The following is a 13,818-nucleotide window of genomic DNA, read 5'->3' as shown; positions in this document are numbered from 1 at the left end:
AGTCGGCCGCCGGGCAAAAGAAAAAACAAACTTTGACATCATCAACCCCAACACCTCACCAAGCTCTTCTCCCAAGATCTCAGCGTTGACCGATGGATTTAGGAAGGCAGAGCGATGATCAGCTTCAGGGTGGAACATCATTTAGATTCTGCGAGACTCCGTCAAGATCACCTTTACCGTGGAAACGACACCCGATCGTTCAACGGCCATGCCAATGGCCAGTGAGACCAGTAGTACCACCACCATGACCACCTTCTCCGCCCCGATTCCTGCTACCAAATCGCTGCCTACCAATCAGTCAGCGCTAGCGGCTTCTTTCACCAACTTCCTCACGGTCTCTGTCCACCAAATACTGTTCCTGCGCTCCGTCTACCCGCGCGCCACGTTCCTCCCGGTCCGGGCATACAACTATCCTGTCCGACAATCTCGTCACCCTAAGGTGTGTGACTATATCAACGATGCATCGATCGCAGTCGGGACAGAGATCTTGAAAGGCACTATCACCGCAGTCAGTATCATCATTTCATCTTTGCGCACAAATCAACCCCTCGAGCGATATGCCTTTGATCTGTCGGGCTTCCCTCGCGCCCCAGCTGGAGAGGTGAATACCACATTTGAAGGCAGAAATGAAGGTTCATCCACCAATGCAGGTGCGCCCGGGGGCCCCGCACCGACCTCGGTCGACCTCGAGGCCCAATTCCGGGCCTGTCTGGCCCGACTCGCGTCGGCCTGTGCACGATTGACTCCCTTGCCACGCGATGATGAATTCAGCTTCACCGTGTGCATCGAAGTAAGGGAGGACGCCCTTCCCCCGGCAGGAACCACCAACGAAGAGCAAACGTGGATCGTGGCCGAGCCCGGCAAAGTACACCTGCGATCCTGCACCGCCCCCTACTCCGTGTCCAAAGTGCGAAATGGCGACCCCCAGCAGCAGCAAGCGTCCCCTCCGGTCTCGAACGGCCGCGCTAAAACAGTACCGGTACGACGTGTGGAGGCCGGGGAACTGCGCCTGGAGCTGTGGGTCGAGGAGGCACGGCAGAAATTCAATGAACCGGTGGACTCCGAGCAGCCTCCTTGAAACATTTGAGCTTTGGAAAGACATTTCCTGAGAAAACACACTTGTTGGGAGATTATTATGTGTCAAGTCTGGCTTGGGGGGGGAAATTATGTTGTTTGTTTGTTTGCTTATCCACACGTCATACGCATCATTCCACTCACCTACCCACCTACACCCTCACCACCAACCCACCTCACTACCTCCATTTCAGCCTCATTCTTGATTTAGCGTGACCAATGATCGAACATACATGATGGACGAGGAAATTAGGAATTGCCGTCCGCAACGAAGTGGCGCAAATATATAAACCGGGGAGCGGACAATTTTGGGGCTCGCATGGCATTTACTTACATAGATCAGGTTCATATCTTTCCTCTTTTCGATTCTTTTCCAGGCTCTTTTCTTCTTCTTTATATTCTTCCCCAAGTTTCTTCTGATCTTTACTTTTCTTTCTACCTTCATGACGCTCCTTGTTCCCCCTGCCCCTCTTTTTCCCATCTCTTTTTTTCTCCTCCGTGACTTGCTTGGTTTTTGAAAGTTCATCACATCTTGCATCTCCATATGCTGATCCCTGGGTTTTGACTGTCTCCTCGTTTATCATTTTTACTGCGGTCCGGCCTCGGCTTTTTTTTTTTCATACCATTTTCTTGTTGAATCTCTCAACTACATGATTCTCCTTTTTTCTAGCCAATTGCCAATCCAAATATCTAGCAATTATATCCCTGATGTCTCTTTCTAGTGGTCCCTGCGTCTTCCTATGGCTGGTGTTTCTTATCTGATCTGATGTATTATGCCTTTCGCTTTCTTGATGTTATTCTCCAGCTTTCATCCTGCCCTCACTATGAACTCCTCGGGTAATTTTTGACCTGGGTATTTGATGTATGTGATGGCCACGTCTTAATGTTGTTGCATCTTTCTTTATTATGTTGCCTAATGTGTTCCTACCTTTCTTCCTCTTATTCTTCTTCCTTTTTTTCTCGCGATTGGTTAAATCAGGTTGGCTGGACTAAGATAGCACGCCACCTGGTGTTGACTTTGTACGCGTCATGATAGAGCTAGTCAATGTGCAGGCCAGGGAATGGACGCCGTGAGAGACGCTTGATCAAGACAGCCCATCCGGTATAGCCAGTCTAGCTCGTGGATCCCGGAACTAAGGCTCCACTGCATGATATCATGATAACATGCCCGGCTCTTGTGATTGTCGCCCCAGGTTCAATGTTTGGCGAAGTAACCAGTCTCTTGCTTACGGCAGTCATCTCACTCGGCTGCATCTTAAGTAGCACAAATAAACTACTCGCATGCCTCGCCTATGATTCGCGATCATTCTGAACGCCGAGGGCTATGAATGCGAGGCGCCAACAAGGACATCTAATCTAGTCAAGTACTGGTAGTGAACACTGACATTGAAAGCTCTTCAATAATCTATAGAGGCAGGACTCCCTGCACACAGCTCACGATCCACCTTTTTCGGGGTTTGGGCTTCATGTCGGATAAATGTGACAATAACTATGAAAGAGTGTTGTAAATGAAAACACTCTCAATACCCTTCACGCATATCAACCTTATATTCATCTACGGCCCTCCGCGCCCATCCGCATTACGGCGGCCTACCGCAAAGGCCTCTCTCCAAAATCTGCCAAGCGCGACAAGCGACTGAAGCACCTACTGCAATCCCAGTAAACCCCGTGGACATGGCCTAGAAGCACGTCCCGCATAACACGTCATTGACCACCCACTTTTCTTCATCAGCGATGCAGTATGATCCCACCTGGTAATCAATCATTATGTGATGTTTACGTATGTACCCTCCTCCTCACCTTACGGATGTAGCTGTAAAAATTCCCAATGCCTCCAACGAAGTGTCTTGTAGAATATCCACACCCCGGTGCAAAATGACCTTGCTTGCCATTGCCCAAAAAAACATACTTTCAACCGCCCGCAGTGCGACCTTTAAGATCTGCTTGTGTTTGCCGTCCTGTCTTGAAAACATCTCGTACCGCGTGTGCCACAACGCGCCTCCTGCTTTGTTCACCACCCAGGATCATAATCTGCCACAGCTCTCTCCTCCCCACAATTTGCGCCCATACCAAAATGCCAACAGTCTATCGTTTCGCCACATGACACCCGTAGATCTCTCGGGACTCCCAGCAATAAATTTGCCTGGTTCTCTCCACCGGCTACAGCTCCAGACCAGCCAGAGCCTGCCCCACCGCCACATCCGCAAAACCTTCCATCAGGCGCCCGTTGAATGCGCCCAAATCGCAATTGGTCGGCGCAGCGAGCGCAATATGCGCAGGACCCCACGCTAAGGCGGCTCTCAAGCCCGATGAACCATACACAGCCGCTGGTTCCACTTCCACCTACCCCACATCAGATGCGGTACAACTTGAGCCGCAGCAACAGCAGCAATGGTCTCCTTAGGCTGTTCCCCCGCCAGCTTCACAGAGAGAATAATGCTGGGGCAAGGACCGAGGCTGTGGTTTTACGACCTCGATCTGGACGACGTTACAATAGAGAAACAAGTTTGATCTGGTCTTGAAACGTTTTCCAAGCCTTGTCATTTTCAATTGTTTCTTTCCTGCAATTCCGATGGAATGCAGCCAGCATAGTCTGGAAAGCAAGTACTCCCAACCAGGTATATTCGGATGGCGTGAGAAATTTGGGTTCTCTGTGTCGAGCCCAGTAGAACGTTCATGTATTAGTCTTCCTTCTAAGAATTCTATTTCGGATGTCATAAATTCTCATCAGTTTCCAGGATCCGGACGGTCATATCATCAGCTGTAGACACTACTAGCTTCCCGTCCCGTGCCCAGGCCATGCCCCTCTCCCAGCCTTGGACCGGTCCGAGCGTGCTGCATGTCCTGCCTGTGCTGGTATTCCAAAGCCGGATGGTTGAGTCGTCGGACGCAGAAACCACTAGTTCGCTGTCTGGGGAGAAAATCACGTCTTTCACCCAGCTCGAATGTCCCTCCAGGACCGTGGATAGCATGCCGGTTCGCCACAGCCGGGCTGTTCGGTCTTTCGATCCAGTAGCCACCATCTTTCCGTCCGGCGAGAAGCTCACGGCCCGCACGTAGTCGGCGTGGCCTTCGAGGACGGCGCAGGCGGCACCGGTGTGTATATCCCAAATTCGTGCTGTGCAGTCATCGGACGCGGATGCCAGCAATTTTCCATTTGGCGAGAACTTCACGGTGCGCACCCAACCAGAGTGACCGTGAAAGACTTTAAGCGTGTCGCCTGTGCGGAGGTCCCAAAGACGCACCGTTTTGTCGTCGGAGGCCGACGCGATCAGCTTGCCGTCGGGGGAGAATGCGGCGGATCGGACGCAGCCAGAGTGGCCTTGAAATACCCGGGAGACGACGCCTGTGCCGATGTCCCAGACTCGGACGATCATGTCGTCGGAGGCAGATGCCACCCGTTGGCTGTCCGGCGAGAATGATACCGCCCTGACTGGGCCGGAGTGGCCTTTGAAGACGCGGTATAGGGAGCCTGTCGCAGTAGTGCCCCAGACGCGGACGGTAGTGTCATTCGAGGCCGACGCCGCCATCGTGCCATCGGGGGAGAGGGCCACATCCCAGACCCAACCAGAGTGGCCCTCCAAGGTGCGGCGTGGCACTAGCTTGACATCTGGAGAGTTGGTGGTCGGAGTCTGCATTGGTGGCGGCAGTGACCCCCTTTTCCTTGTTGGTGAGGACGACCCTCGTGACCAGAAGGGGGAGGACCCTCCAGTCAGGGAGGAAAACAGGGCAGAGTCAGATAAAGTTGGTTCTCGAAGAGAGTCGGGACTGGTTGGAATATTTTAGTGCAGGTGGAGTTTCGTCGCTGACGAAAAAACATCCCCTCATTCTGCCCCCCTCTCCCCCATAGACTCCCCTCCATGCAAATCGCCGGCGATGTCATCAGCTATTACATAATCAGTGAACCCCCCCGGCGCCTAAAAACGAACCGGACCTCGTGACCCGCTCATGCCCTACGCTCAGCTGACACATCACCTGACCAGTTCCAACCCCCGAGCCCCGTCTTACGTCAATGGCAGGTCTAACCGGCGGCCGACGAAGTCGGTTTCCAGCGAGTGAACGTCGGGAAAGAATGCGGCGGTCTGAGCCTCTCCTTATCAAGCCGCTTTCTGTCGCTTGCCCTCGGCTCGGGTGACAAAGAGAAACCCCCGTCGGCCGCCGCTTGCCCCCCTGTATAGAGCAGGCGACCCCCGGCCCGGATGGTGATGGCGGAAACGCGCGAGAATGGAACCATTGAAGCGGGGGGTGGGTGTAACGGGCGGCGGAATTGGCTCGTGTCGCAATGTGTTGAACTGGTTGACCCCTCTCTGTAGGGTGTGTAGGGCGTAGTCCCGGATTATATCCCACCGGGGGTCTCACCCGTGGACCTTGCTTCAGCGGCGTTATCCACTGGGAAACCTCGACCCCGGATTCTTTCGAGCTTCTCTGTTTTCCCCCCTTTCCCTTTCTTCGGTAGCAGATAGCAGACCCATTTTCGCTATCGGAGGAGCTGAATCGAGATTCCGGACTGTGAAAACCAATTTAGGTTGTTCGACCACCTCCAGCCATCGTGTCCTCTGCGACGCGCCAATCTATACACACTTTTTTATTTTTATTTTTGTACCTCTCTTATCTTCCTTCTCTACCGAAAGCGCCCCGCGGAAAGGACTCGTTATTCGAGATCTCCCACGCAGACACTTCCCAACAACTCTGCAGGAGCTTAGCTGGACGCCTCTGAGAACAGCACAAGCGTAGCATCGTGAGGATGATTGCCGCAAATGTTCCCGAACTCCCGGCGGGAGACTCGCCAGACCTCATTTTGGTCCCCGCTACCCCTGAGGAGCGCACCGCCTCTATCAAGCTCAATAGCATCGTCTGGAAGGGCCCCTTGGACGTCGAAACCTACATTGCTCGTGAGGACCACCTCTATAACCAACGGCTGACTCGTGACGGCCTGACCTGCTGGATCTTGGTCGACGGCACGGAGCCCGAAGGAGACCGGACCATCCTCAGCTCCTGTGAGACCTACCAGAAGAAGGCCCTACTCGCGCACGACGGCCAGGTGGAAGATGCTTCCACCCACGGCGTGGGAAGCGTCTACTGCCGGCCTGAGTTCCGGGGCAAAGGGTACGCAAAGCGCATGCTCGAAGAACTGAGCCGGAAGCTCGATACGTGGCACATGGAAAAGCAGCCGCGAGGCAGGGCTTTGTTCACTATTCTATTCTCAGATATTGGGAAGAAGTTCTATGCGCAGTTTGGGTGGCGACCATTCCTGTCTTCGCACATGGTTCTGCCAGCTCGCGCCGAGGAGCCGCTGTCCAATGGAGCTGCTGGCAAGAGTGTGACAAGGGATTTATATGCCGAAGATGTCCGCACAAACATGTGCAGTGACGCCGTCATTGCCAAACTCCGTGATCAGATGTGTGTTGCCTCGAAACTATCTCACGTTGCCAAGGTAGCTATCGTGCCGGACTTTGACCATTTTGTGTGGCACTGGGCTCGTGAGGAGTTCTTTGCGCAGGAGTTGTTCTCGCACCGCCCTCCGCCAACTATCAAGGGCGCAGGGAATGACGCTGCGCGCGTGTACTGTACATGGAACCGGAACTTTGGCGAGACGCCCGAGGATAATGTTCTATACATTCTGCGGTGGGTGTACGACGAGCCCACATCGCAGGAGGAAGAGCAAACATTGGTGCAGGCGATGGCTGCTATCCTGCGCCGTGCTCAGCATGAGGCCAAAGAGTGGGGATTGCACACGGTCGAGTTCTGGAACCCAGAACCACTTTTGCAACAGGCTGTCAAGGTGCTGGACCCCGATGCGGAAGTCGTGCACCGCGAGAAGACCAGTATTTCCAGTCTGCGCTGGACTGGTGACGAACACGGGCTTGGACAAGACGTGGAATGGCTTTTAAACGAGAAGTATACTTGGTGCTGATTCCAAATACTGTGGTATGATTTCGGGATTCTGCGGTTGGTGATTTGATTATTTCGATCCCTTTTGGTCATTCAGGTGTGGTTGTCAGCATGAATTTTGGGCGGCAGACGTGACATGTTTTCTTAGAGGTACCTGGCATCATAGATGAGGCCACTTCACCAACGACGCAGCCGCGTATACTGATGGCTTGCAATCAGCGGCGCTTTTGATTTTTGAGCAATTCATGCCAGTTTCTGGTGGTCTTGGCCTTAGCAGCTGCAGCTGCAGCTGGTGCAGCAGCAGAAGTCTTCAAGACTTGCTGCCGTTGCGATGGCTCAACGAAGCATATCGTCGTAGGATCCGGGCTCTGGTATGAGCCTTCCTGTAGCTTGGATAGTGCAGCATCACCGCGCCAGGACTCTGGAAGGCAATCTTTCCATGCACGGAGGAAGTCACTCCGCCCAATGGCTGATGACGGCGTAGGCGCTGTAGCAGCGAGATATATCTCGCTCACCCATTGCGTGCACTCGGTCCTGTCAAAACTTGCCCCTATGTGGTAATCAGCTTCGGCTGACCATCACGCTGATCCTTGCACAACTCACATTTGATTTCATGCGCCAACAACGGCCGCTCATCTGCCACACACAGCCTTCTTGCCACAGCCTCGAGGAGCGCTCGTGGGAACGGCGGTTCCGAAGCATCATCATCGTCAAGAACGGACCTCCACAGATCCGCAACGAGAAATTGCTTCTCCAGATCGATACCCTGCAAGATCGCACCCTCCATCAAGCGCTTCCAGACTTTCAGCCGCATCTGTGCCGAAGGCCTCCAGCTTACACCTTGCTTCACATCAACGAACGCGCAGAGATCAGTCCACCCGGATTCACACTGCGCTGATGACACAGGAATATCCGCGCACACCCGATCTCTCAATTTGCGTGTCTCAATAGGGTCCATCCCACCAGTCTCATTAGAAACTTCGTCCATGGCGATATCCCCATCGTCGTCGCCGCTCCGCCTATCGTATAATCTCAAGCTTTTCTCCAGGAACGGGACTGCAGAGAACCCGGTGGGCGGAACATGTAACTCCAGTGTTGATCCGCACTTCGCAATTGCAGTGACGGCCTCATCCGGAAGCTTCAATGCGCCGCTCTCACCGGCCTCTGCTTCGACGACTTTGATGTCTGCCTGTGATATCTGCCCGAGGCTGGGCCGCAAGATGTGGAGCGAGTTCGAAGACTGTACTTGGCGAATACGGTAGGTTTGAGTTGGCGTGCAGAGGTTGACATATTCAAGAGCACTAGGATCGACCACGGCGCGGGCGAGTGCGGCAGAGGGTGATTTGAGTTCGAGTCTAGTAAGATGGTCTCGTGAGTCGTCGGTTTGCTATAAGGACCAAAATGATAGAAACCGGACAAGCAAGAGAAAAGCACAGTTGCCGGAGCGGCCTCAATTACCACGCTCTGTCGCGAATGTGGCATAGGGTTGTCAACTTACGTGGGCGCATCCTTTGAAGACAGTAGTTCCTCCAGTTCTGGGGTTAGCTCCAACAACCGGAACCCCTGTTGGGGCTGTGTGTTGGTGAACAGAATGCTCTGCGAGTCCTGGGTTGCCATTGCAGCGTGCAAATGCCTCCGGGTTGCGATCTGCGAGCAAAGTCGTTGGGGTGTCAAAAAACAAACGCGCTGGGACGCGGTGGACGCGCGATCGGGGTGCACGGACCATCGTTTAATGGAGCCACCTAATCGAGCTTCGACTTTCAGATTGACAGATAGGCATAGGTAATTTTATTGAGAGGTCTCCTTGAATGGATTGCCATATTTTTCAATTGTAGGTAGAATGGCTATGCATTCGGTCCAAGCCTCGGAGGCGTCTTGCTTGCTATGATATTGACACCATTTTCATTGCGCCCTGCCCCGTAGACTGACATTTTGATCAGTTCAAGGCAGAACTCGCTCACATACTCCATGGTCATGCTCCACGCCATACTTTAAAAATAATATGGGATTGAAATTCCCACCGAAATATGCAGCCACATAGCTGTTGCGTTAATTGTAGTGGGACGGAACGGTCACTCGGTAGAAATTGTTCATCAAAGCGGCACTCAACCATTACTCTCCTTTAGCCGAGTAGCCCAATCATGAATGGATCGACGGTCTTGGGCAGTCACTTTACATAAAGACTTCCCCTCAAACAAGCTATTGCTCGCAACCAACTGCAAAAGTTTACGGCCAAGACCCGGTCGATCATCTAGATCAGAGCCATCGAAAACAACCAAACAATACTCCGGGTAAAGCGGCCGCAGTAAGTGTCTGGGTGTCTTCAAAATAGCGGCACCGTGCAAGAGCACATGTCTGCCCTGTTTGAAGAAGACCTGAAGGGAATGGCATGAGCCTTGACCTGCAGGTATCCTGCGCATCTCTCTCGAGTGGACGAATATGGGAAACAAAAGGATTTCAGGAGAAAATGATGCCAGGTTGTCCCACAGACTAGACACAAAAGCCCCTCCAGAGGATTCTTGGGCCCAGTTGCAGGGTAGAGCCAAGCCTGAGGAGTTTTTATTTACAGATAAGGTGAGACGCAAATCTCTGGCAGCTGCTCTCAATGACTCGAGACCGGATAGCTCTACCAGTGGTAGCACCACCTCGGGCTTTGTTAGAGAATCTGAAGATCCGGGAAACACGGAATGCTTGGTTCCAGTTAAGCGCTGCAGAGTGTCCATTGAGCCGGACGATGCAGTGATGCATGAAATTTGTCGTATAATATGGTAGTCGCATGGCCGAAAGTATGAGCGGAATGAAATGTGGACACAAACGAGCTCGTCACTGTCAAGGATCGGGTGTTTCCTGTTTGCCCCTGTCCAGAGAGTCTCTAGACAAGAGATAAAGCGTGTCGGAAGCAGAAGTGGCCGCTCTAAATTGAAAAGATCCAACAGCTTGATGGCATTCTGATTAACTTCTCTAAAGCCCGAGCGAGGTGGTTTCAGAATTGCAGTCAGGTCATCCATCAGCTCAGGTAGTGTCAGATGGCGAAATGAGAAGAAGACTTCGTTGGTGTCACGAATGACCGAATTTTGTTTCAAAGAGGCTGAAGATTCAGAGTGGAAATCTTTCGCCTTGTTTGCGCCCGACAATTTGGAACCAAAGTTGCCTGATATAACTTCGGGTCCAATAGAAAGCAATTGAATGATGTCTTTCCGGTAGATATCCCAAGCCCAGTCACATATAAGTTCAACGATCAAACATAGTTGCAATGCACAGTCATGTCTCAGAATGCATCCGTGCCAAACATCGATTATTCTCTGTTGTGGTGTCAGGCATGGATATTGAAATCTTCCGAATATCTTACAGTTTCATCTCCTTTAGGCACACAAATATAGACTCTCCATTCATCACCACTGAATGCCAAGAACCAAACCAGAGTGTTTTCCGCTGGTTTGTTTTGCCGTTCTCGGAGAGTTTTTTGAATATCAACGAATCTTTTGATAGGGAAAGCTGTCTGCGTCTCGATAGCAGCAAATCCGGGGCTCTGTCATTCAGACTTGGCTTCGAGAACGAGGAAGGGAAACAAGATGTCCGCAGCATCCTTCACTGGATCAGAGACTAGACCCGGATGCCTTTGTAGGGCGGCATTGAGTGATGTTGACCGTTGAAGCCCAATAACATGATCTGGATACTTGATTCCTATTTCAGGAACTAACGGGTCACTTATCCCCGCATGCAGCTTTCCTGCAAAAGCGCTGTGGCTGAGAGCAGTCTAGTAAATAAACGATACCAATCAATTACCTCTCTCTCGCTGAGCGAAACAGTTGCTGTTTAGAGTTGACATACATTATCTTCATTTGCGTCATCTCCAATGCACTTGCACAAGGCCTGTTCAGTCTCGATTGCTTGTGATCTCTGCGCCTCATTTGGAAAGATCAACTCAACCCGATAACTCGGTAGTCGTCGCTGATTACACTTTCCGCTGCAATGATCAGGTTTGGTTGCGAGCGGTATTTTGTAATAGGTCACCTACCACTCCATTTCTTCCTCAAACTTTCTCAAGAGAGGGGTCTCGGTCTTGGATCTCCAAGTACCCTCATTGGTGTTGGAATTGCGACAGGCGTACGCGTCCAGGACAAGTTTCCGGGCCTTGCTTACGAGCTTCGCCTTATGCGAACCATGTGGAAGATCTGAATGCGATTCTTCCAAGTAAGTGTCATACCTAACATCTTCTATTTTGCGAATAGCGGTAAATATAGCTGAGTGGTTCTGAGGCCATCTGGCGGAAGGAATGGGACCCTCAAAATTGATCTTATGGTGAAGAACTAATCGGCGGTTATCTTGCGTAGAAAGCTTTTTCTTCTTCCTTGGTTGGTCCATTGTGAAATAAATAGGAAGCGTTCAGGATAAGCATAAAGGCCCAAGGAACAAACCCGACTTTAAAAGATTTCTTGGTAGCCCAATTTTGGCCCCTTTTTGTACTAAAAATAGTCTGCTGCATTGCCACCCTGATATCGCTAATGCGAAAGATGCAGCATCCCCACTTTCAAAGGGGAGCAAGGGCAAACACCTGGAGTTTATCGTAGGCATGTATTATCCAATGATATATCTGACTTTACGTTGCTTCTAGTCGGTCGCATGTGGGGCTAATCCCGCCCCCGGTGAATGTTGGCTGCCAGCGGCGCAGATGGCCAACAAATATTGATAGAGTAAAACGCACTAAGTTATCCATAGGCTCTCAATTCATAAACTTACACATTCCTGCACATCTTGAAACCCGGAGGTGCTCCGAAGCGCGAACCATCCAACGAAGGCCACGGCAATAGACGAAGCCCTGTCCCGTTAATTGACAAACTGAGAGAAATCCTTATACTAGGCACCCATATCTATTCTAGGACGGGCTGAAGATCTGTGAATGACGATCACATGCATTTGACGTCTTGAGCTTAACTATGAATCCTGTAGAACAGGGCTGTTTACTGACCGGTCACGGGACCATGTGCTTTCCAACCTCTAGTGACTTCTTCGCGGTGGTCAATATGGTCTGAAAAGCTCAAGAGTTCACACATATTGATAGACTCTTGTCCTTCTCTCATGACCAGAGGAGAGTGCAGTGCCGATTATCTGATGCCAGAACATCATTCGCTTGGCTTGAGTGGGTTTCTGATGGGTCTCTGTGCCATGATACAATCTGACAACACTATTTCCCTAGGAATCCCCGATGGCATGAAATCCTCGCATTGCTAAAAAACTCCAGAAAAGAAAATGTCGCAGGAGGACGAAAGGAAATGTTCCATATTGAGAGAAGTAAAACTTTTTCAACTGTCATAGAATAGTAGAATCCGCTGCAAGAGTCACCATGATTGGCAAATTCATTGATTGCGGAGAAAATGCGTGGGTGCTCAGGAAGGAAATCAATTGAAAAGAAGACAAGCGGAAAAAAATACATCTTAGAGGCATTTAGAATTCGGTTTTTTGAACAACGCCTTCCAGGCTGGGCAGCCATGGAGCACGATATTTCGTCCAGAGTTCCATATCTGGCTTGGCTTGTTTGATGGCAGTGGCGTCGTCAAGTGTCCCGATTTGAACAACAGCCTTTCCGGCGAACATATCGAGGTCGGCAGTCTTGTACAAAACACCTCCGCAGTTGCCACAGAAATGAAGAGTGATTTTCATACCAATCTCGTGAGACTCGGTGCAAGTTTTGGGCGAGCCGACTGTGAAGTGAACCCGATCAACGGGAATGATTAGGTTGAGGGTGTTGGTGCTACCGCTGATTTTTTGACATGATAAACAGTGGCAAATGGCCTATGCATTACGGTTAAGACAGAGAGTGAATTATGGTGGTAAGTACTCTTACCACTCCCTCGGGCTCTCCCGTAAACTCATATTTGAGTTTCTGACAAAAGCAAGATCCTGAAGGCATAGTAATGTGGACGTAGATATAGGTATAGTTGTTGTAGAGATAGAGGTAGAGATAGTTGTGGTAGAGATAGGTGTTAACCTCATCAGAGTTGCTGATGGGAATGGTGGGGTATATATAAACTCCGAAGCAGGCCTAGACCTTATGAATTTCGAAATGTATTGGATCATCTTGTTATTTCCATAGTTTGAGTTTTTGTGGCGCTTTGAATGACAGCTACATTTTTATTAATAACGAGAACACGAGCGACCTTTAGGTTGGGCGGCGAACTCGGTATCCCCAAAGGCCGGTCGGTACCTGGCAAAATATTGCGGTCTGAATAGGCTGCCGGTAGCTGCTACAAAATTAACAAAGATTCCTGTATCAAACTTTCGATAAACTCTATAATTGCACACGCATGCCAGGCAGACCTTAATTTGAGAGACGTGGGTGCAGGCTCACTACAATAAGCGACGAACTTTTACAGGTGCTCGGACCAAATCCGGGGAAACTACAGTGAATCTGACAGGCGGGGTAAAAACCTATTACTTGATTGGTGCAAGCTGGAGGGGATCCTTTGCTGCTTTACTTCTCCAGTCGAGCCTCCTTGGCAGCAAAAATAGCGGGGTATGTCGCGGGCGACAAAGCATATATTTACTCACACCACTCAGGCCTTATACCAATTTCCCAGTATATCTTTGCGCGCGATGCCTTCACTTGCGCCTGCTAATGACATATCCTGCAATCCAAGGGATGTTCTCGACCCATTCCTCGGGTCCTTGACATTTCATGATGTGCGGATGGGTCGAGGACGGTAGAAGCAGCAGATGTGGCTGTACAACTTGGGCAGGGGTGGTTGTAGGACATCGAGCGAATTATTGTCGAGCACTTTTGAGTCGGCCATATTTGCTGATGGATATTTTTCGAGAAGTAGAGCGAAGAAGCTTTACTTCTGAACGGTGCGA

General features: G+C 50.9%; 6 protein-coding genes across 6 annotated transcripts; 2 read left to right on the top strand and 4 right to left on the bottom strand.

Annotated features, from left to right (window-relative positions):
• Positions 1 to 214: 214 nt before the first annotated feature.
• Positions 215 to 1,078, top strand: N7482_006750 (putative mitotic spindle checkpoint protein (Mad2B); the record flags this gene model as incomplete). Its single annotated transcript, XM_056688875.1, has 1 exon — positions 215 to 1,078. The coding sequence occupies one exon, from the start codon at positions 215 to 217 to the stop codon at positions 1,076 to 1,078; it is 864 nt and encodes a 287-aa protein (XP_056541304.1).
• A 2,710-nt stretch (positions 1,079 to 3,788) lies between these two features.
• On the bottom strand, positions 3,789 to 4,712 carry N7482_006749 (WD40 repeat domain-containing protein; the record flags this gene model as incomplete). The annotated part of the gene is made up of 1 exon (XM_056688874.1): positions 3,789 to 4,712. The coding sequence occupies one exon, from the start codon at positions 4,710 to 4,712 to the stop codon at positions 3,789 to 3,791; it is 924 nt and encodes a 307-aa protein (XP_056541303.1).
• Positions 4,713 to 5,818: 1,106 nt separating this feature from the next.
• N7482_006748 (uncharacterized protein) lies at positions 5,819 to 6,988 on the top strand (the record flags this gene model as incomplete). The annotated part of the gene is made up of 1 exon (XM_056688873.1): positions 5,819 to 6,988. One exon carries the CDS (start codon positions 5,819 to 5,821, stop codon positions 6,986 to 6,988), a length of 1,170 nt encoding a protein of 389 aa, XP_056541302.1.
• Positions 6,989 to 7,181: 193 nt separating this feature from the next.
• N7482_006747 (putative sister chromatid cohesion protein Dcc1) lies at positions 7,182 to 8,583 on the bottom strand (the record flags this gene model as incomplete). Its single annotated transcript, XM_056688872.1, has 3 exons — positions 7,182 to 7,516; positions 7,570 to 8,321; positions 8,465 to 8,583. The coding sequence occupies 3 exons, from the start codon at positions 8,581 to 8,583 to the stop codon at positions 7,182 to 7,184; spliced, it is 1,206 nt and encodes a 401-aa protein (XP_056541301.1).
• A 488-nt stretch (positions 8,584 to 9,071) lies between these two features.
• On the bottom strand, positions 9,072 to 11,331 carry N7482_006746 (uncharacterized protein; the record flags this gene model as incomplete). The annotated part of the gene is made up of 5 exons (XM_056688871.1): positions 9,072 to 10,268; positions 10,339 to 10,507; positions 10,536 to 10,723; positions 10,798 to 10,933; positions 10,985 to 11,331. The coding sequence occupies 5 exons, from the start codon at positions 11,329 to 11,331 to the stop codon at positions 9,072 to 9,074; spliced, it is 2,037 nt and encodes a 678-aa protein (XP_056541300.1).
• A 1,080-nt stretch (positions 11,332 to 12,411) lies between these two features.
• On the bottom strand, positions 12,412 to 12,877 carry N7482_006745 (GFA family protein; the record flags this gene model as incomplete). Its single annotated transcript, XM_056688870.1, has 2 exons — positions 12,412 to 12,759; positions 12,812 to 12,877. 2 exons carry the CDS (start codon positions 12,875 to 12,877, stop codon positions 12,412 to 12,414), a joined length of 414 nt encoding a protein of 137 aa, XP_056541299.1.
• Positions 12,878 to 13,818: the final 941 nt, after the last annotated feature.

The sequence above is a fragment of the Penicillium canariense genome (assembly GCF_028826845.1).
Source record: "Penicillium canariense strain IBT 26290 chromosome Unknown utg000004l_segment0_segment0, whole genome shotgun sequence".
NCBI lineage: Eukaryota > Fungi > Ascomycota > Eurotiomycetes > Eurotiales > Aspergillaceae > Penicillium > Penicillium canariense.
The sequence above is the reverse complement of the archived record's forward strand: the minus strand, read 5'-3'. Positions and strand labels throughout refer to the sequence as shown.